At 32.6% G+C, this 6,077-nt stretch overlaps 1 protein-coding gene across 2 annotated transcripts in view; it reads right to left on the bottom strand.

Annotated features, from left to right (window-relative positions):
- Window positions 1-5,515, bottom strand: part of LOC144964830 (battenin-like) — a 6,896-nt gene extending 1,381 nt beyond the window's left edge. Inside the window, exons 1-3 of one of the 2 annotated variants that reach the window (XM_078899492.1) lie at window positions 5,387-5,515; window positions 4,019-4,100; window positions 1-2,423 (exon numbers count right to left, since the gene is read on the bottom strand). The exon at window positions 1-2,423 is cut by the window's left edge and continues 1,381 nt beyond it. In XM_078899492.1, coding sequence (XP_078755618.1) covers window positions 1,162-2,423; window positions 4,019-4,058 — 1,302 coding nt within the window. In that variant the 5' untranslated portion in view covers window positions 4,059-4,100; window positions 5,387-5,515 and the 3' untranslated portion in view covers window positions 1-1,161. Of the gene's footprint in view, window positions 2,424-4,018; window positions 4,225-5,386 lie in introns of those variants that run through there. The other variant, XM_078899503.1, reaches the window with a different exon arrangement.
- Between the last annotated feature and the right edge of the window lie 562 nt (window positions 5,516-6,077).

Genomic DNA, 6,077 nt, shown 5'->3' with positions numbered 1-6,077 from the left:
GCCTAACTCTATCTGCTCGTTAGATGGAGAGTGAGTTAGAGACTCCGAAATCGAAGGGTTTGCGTCAAAGAACAACAACAACGGGGGAAAAAAATGATTAGAAAGTATAGTGGAGAAAAAAGTTATTCCGTTGACATTGCAATTGAATGAAATAATGTGATTAATCAGAACACACTTTCTCTTTTGTGTAATTATATGTTTGTTTGTTTTTTTTTGCTTTTTTATTTATTATTATTATTTTTTTGGGGTTCAATGTCTTTGAGTTTCAAACTCGGTGTTCGCCTTCTTAATGAAATTGTCCTAAATATAGAATTGACAGTCGACGATGGACATCATTGCAGTCTACAACTGTCGACAGTCAATATCACGTGTGTTGGTAATTTCCTCTTTGGAAGTATTAAAGCGGTTGTATCCTCCCTGCCTTCGTGAAGTAGAGAGGTGATGTTACCCGCACAAAATAGCCCAATTAGTCATCGTCCTTACAATGCCCACTTCTAGGCAAGAGACTAGCTAATCCGAGACTAGAAAGCGTTCGTGAAATCCGATTTTGTAGACACTTGCTTCGCTTGGGCTTAAGACTAGCTAGTCATTTACTAGACTAGTAAATTACTAAATCTAGTCCTCGTTCATGAAAACGGGCCCTGGAGAGAGAGAGAGAGAGAGAGAGAGAGAGAGAGAGAGAGAGAGAGAGAGAGAGAGAGAGAGAGATGGGGGGGGGGGGGGGAGAGGAAAAACTAAGAATGCTAACCAGTAGACATTTGTCCAATCAAAATACGGGATACATGGTTGTTAACAAAAATAAAATAAATGAAATTGATGCTACTCTGCTCTTGTTGCAGGGGGTTTGATAGCTAATTAATAGAATAAACAAGTTCAAAATCTTAACCTTAAACCACATGATACAAATGGCCATAGGATGTAAATGTGCTGATTGTCTCGCTGAATGAATGTTTCCATACAAAGACAAATTATATCGTTGCAATAACCACAGTACTTGTTCAATGTACACGTATGTTATTATTCTTTTTATATAATCTTAATACTATTTTAAACGCTAGATGTTTTCAGTAGAAACTAAAAATAAACAAATAAACAGATAATATATAAGTCAATAAATAAATAAATAGAATTAAATGAATTAAAAAGGGGAAAGAAATAGACTCAGACTTTTAACTTCAAATTACAGATATAATTATGAAATGGGATAGCAGCTACTCCAGCTGTTGCGATGCCCACCGAGTCTCCAACAGTTACTACACCGAAACAGTATTCTTTGATATTCGAGGAAAGATCGTTTGTCATTCGATAAAGTGTATTCACATAAGCTCCACCTCCAAGCAATCCTTCCCACAGTATAATTACGATAATGATCCAAAAGTTTGGAATAAATCTATAATACAATTGGAATAATAGTAGTATAAGATTTATTACTTGCAAGCTGGGTAATATCCATAAATTTCGTATATGAATGAAGTTGACAGAAGAGCGTGATATAAATACCCCAATTTGATAGTCAACTTGGTACCACCTGTACTGCTCCGGTCTAGATAAGAATTCATCATTGAAATATAAAAACTCATAGAGGCCTTGGTTAATAAAGTACTGTGCAAAGTAAACCATAGCTAGAGGAATCATGTATTTCAACAGATATGGAATAACCGCAAACTTTTGTTTATAAGTAAGTTTGAAAGCACAAGAGTCCGCTTTTTTGTCTTGAGACTTTTCATTCCATCCTGCTGACGGCAAAATACACGTGTAAGTTATCAGCATAAGCGTCGGTATAAAAAGCATTATTAGCAGTGACGTCTGAGGAGATAGTCCCAAAGAGGTAAATCCAGCGTAAACAATGGATCCAAACACGCCAGCACCTCCTGTTCCAGATGACCAACTCGAGAAGACATCATTGTGATAAAATGTTGACATGCTTAGAAATGTAATTTCCCCAAGTCCTGCGCTGATGCTTGCAAAGACTATTCCTATAACACTAAGCCATATGGCATGGGCAAATGCGACAACGACAAAGCTAGCTGCACAAAATCCCACGACAAGAGCTAGTTTTACATTGTACGGAATCTGCTGCAAGAAGAAAGGAAAGGTCAAGGTCACTAACAGTGATGGAACAACATCAGCGAGGAGTATGGCGCCTGTTGAAACCTTATTACAATACAAAATATCAGATTCATCGATTTCGTAATTTGAACTGCAATTTGAACAATTTCCTCTGTGAGTTTGATTTTTATATTCGTCACCACTATGCAAAATGTCGTGTGCTGCGCTCAACATAACAACATAAGCGAAGGAGTTGCATACCCCAAAAATCCAAAAGGACAATAAAGCAAGTCTGTATTCCCTTTTGCTTGAGAGTTGTTGTGTTGCACAAGACTCATCGGCTGGTAGGATTTCATCTAATTCTCCACCAATACCTGAAAAAAAAATGTAATTGATATATATGTCGGTATATATTATATGCATAATCAATTATTCCCGTCAGTTAAACCATCGTAGGGATATATTCAATTTATCTAACCATTACACCACATCCATCAATTCTTATCAAGATAGCCAAAACATAACAGTGATTCGGGTTTTTGAACTCTGGGCGGGTTGTATATTTTTATCGTTATCATTGTTCGGTCTGAAATTTTTAATATATATACATAACGAAATCTATTTTACAAAGCTAGACATTAAGTACGCCTCACTTTGGAAGCGACATTCAAAAAATTATTTGTTTCGCTCACTCAACCGCGATAAGAATGGTAATGACAAATATTACTCCATTTATCCGCTCACTGACTGGATGCAAGACACATCGTTTTTGATCTTTTGAAAGCGCGTAGCTTTGTAATTTTAACTGCTATTTTACAAAATAAATAAGATAATATTTTTTTAAATTCTCTTTATTCATCCCATAGGGGAAATTTGTGTCTAGGGTCTATTCCAAGGAAAGACTGGAATAACCCATGCACCAACCGCAGTGCAGCATCGCAAATTAAGCAAGGTATGAAAAATAAGAGAAGGGGGAATTAGTTCAAATAGGGAACAGATGTAGATTCCAAGAACTTGCTATCAGTGCACTGAGTTTGAGATCACCTAAAAGTTTCATCCAGGCACATGCGCATGATCCCATTAAGAGGAATTCACTCAAGTGTTGACAAATCACTATATATCTAAAGCACACGCACAAAAAGTTTATAGTAAATAATTATTACCTTAAAACAAATTGACAAATAGTAAGCGAGATGATTTACAAGGAAAAAAATATCATCTCCCAAACCAAAAACTATACATTTGATCGTTTCCCTCCCAGTCAAGGACCCCAGTCAGGCTAGGACAAAACTAAGTAATCTCTTTCCAAGTCAACGACAGAAAGCAACTCGGAAAACAGATAAATGGGATAGAAAACACAGGGTAACCTCCTGCTCACCATTGGAGGTCAAAGACCCCACCCAGGTAAATTAGGATTCATCGCAAATTGTCAAAACTTTTTATACCAAAGACTTTTAAAAAAATCAACGGGTTTGATTTTTGTTTTAAATTTTGGATACAAGTTGAGATACGTGTATGTGAAGTAAAAGTTTTCAGATCAAAGCAAAACGTTGTTTCATAATTGTGCGACAGTACGGTCTGGAACGTACAAGACCAAAATTAGGCCTGACGGTTCTATCACCCCTTGACGGAATGCCCTTGCGAAAAGCATTCCTCAGTTTTCCTCGTCTTATCGGAGATGGACTTTATTATGGGTTTATCTCATTCGTGCAAAGCAGCGTTGTCTTTGACAAGAAAGTCTCCTCCTAAGTGTTAAACATATGCACATTATATTACACAATTGGTAATTTCTAATATTTTTTTTTAAATGTGATTATTTGGGCAAAGACGTTAAAGCATATTTTGTACCTAAACACTATGCATATTAGATATATAAATGCACATTTTTTTCTCTTTAAAAAAAAAAAACAATCACTCGAATTAAAAAAAACAATGAAATTGAACAATAACAATGAAGTAATCCACCCACATTGATAATCCTTTGGGTTCATGGCTGCTTTAGTCTCCATCTTACAGCCGATGAGTAAGAATAATCGTGGTGAGTGGGTATCCTTCAAATGATTTCCAGGAATGAGAAAGATAAAAGATAACAAAATCGTAAAATTGATTTACAATAAATCCTGTCATTTATTATCCCAATGATTTCAGACCTATAATTTTTCCGTGTAACGGGAAAATCTTCTTTAAAGATTGAGAACAAGGTACGCCCCCCCCCCCCCCCCAAACATTTCACATACAATAATGACGATGATGATGATAATGATAATAATAATAATAATAATAATAATAATAATAATAATAATAATAAATAATAATAATAATAATAATAAAATAATGATGATGATGATGATGATAATAATAATAATAATGATAATGATAATAACAATAACGATGATGATGATGATGATGATGATGATGATGATGATGATGATGATGATGATAATGATATAATAATGATAACAATAATATAATAATAATAATAATAATAATAATAATAATAATAATAATAATAATAATAATAATAATAATAATAATAATAATAAATAATAATAATAATAATAATAATAATAATAATAATAATAATAATAATAATAATAATAATAAATAATAATATAATAATAATAATAATAATAATAATAATAATAATAATAATAATAATAATATAATAATAATAATAATAATAATAATAATAATAATAATAATAATAATAATAATAATATATAATAATAATAATAATAATAATAATAATAATAATAATAATAATAATAATAAATAATAATAATAATAATAATAATAATAATAATAAAATAATAATAATAATAATAATAATAATAATAATAATAATAATAATAATAATAATAATAATAATGATAATGTGTCATACATATATGAAACCTGCAATCAAGGTAAAATAATTTAGAATGAATAAACATGTATCAATATGCCCATCGAAATAACAAAAACAAAAAAACAAACAAAAAAACAAAACAAAAAGAGAACAAGCTAACAACGAATTGGTTTGGCCCATATTATTACCAACAAGCCCATATCATTAATATCGAACAGGTCAAAAGAAGAGACTCGAAATTGGTCACCAACTATAACTCTCGCATCTCTTGAAGTATGTAGTGGAAAACATTAGAAACCAGGCGAAAAGAAAATGCCTTCACTTTTTCCACAAGACCGCCATTTCAACAAAATAGCATTAGCATTCACCTCCAACATAGATACAACATTAATTTTACTCCGATAAAATCATTTTCATCACCCCCTCCCCAACTCCATACAAATCTTATACGTTTACAATAGCATCAATTTCAGGAGAACATTGCACAACCTATTTATACAGAAATCATTGTGAGAGGAGAAATTCCAGTTTGAATTATATCAACAGTGGTGGCCAAATTTTGCTGATTACGACATTGAACTAGAACTTGAATATTCACGGCTTCCCAAAATATTCACTCATTCACAATCATTCGTAATGGTAAGTCAATCACTTGTACTTTATAACCATAATCTTATCAGGAACAACAAAAACACAAGCACGTACACACACACACACACACACACACACACACACACACACACACACAAAGTCACAGTGGCGTGGCGTGCTTACAGTATAAGGTGGTGCCAAAATCAGAAGAAAAGAACTTACACATGCTATATTTGTAAATAAAAAAAGAGAGAAAAAATAAAGAAAAGACTTACTTAAATACTTGCAGAGTAAATTTGCATTTTGGTGTTTCTATCCCTGCAAATCATTTTATAATTAGTTTGTAGAAATCACGAACACCAAAAATATCAGCTTTATGAATTGACCAAACCATCAAAGAATTCAACCGCTCATGCTTTATTTCGCAAGAATATTTCAATTTATGCATTTATTTATTCATTAAACCAAAGAGGCGTTTTACACTGGTAGAGGTACCTTTAAGGGGGAAAAAATGACGTAATGAACACTTCAAAATCGGTTTGAAATGTATCGCGCATACTTTGTTGCCAAATATAATACCAGACTTTCA

This window comes from Berghia stephanieae, chromosome 1 (assembly GCF_034508935.2).
Source record: "Berghia stephanieae isolate SIO BIC M18660-M18661 chromosome 1, UCSD_Bste_1.3, whole genome shotgun sequence".
Taxonomy (NCBI): Eukaryota; Metazoa; Mollusca; class Gastropoda; order Nudibranchia; family Aeolidiidae; genus Berghia; species Berghia stephanieae.
This window is presented reverse-complemented; position numbering and strand designations above follow the sequence as displayed.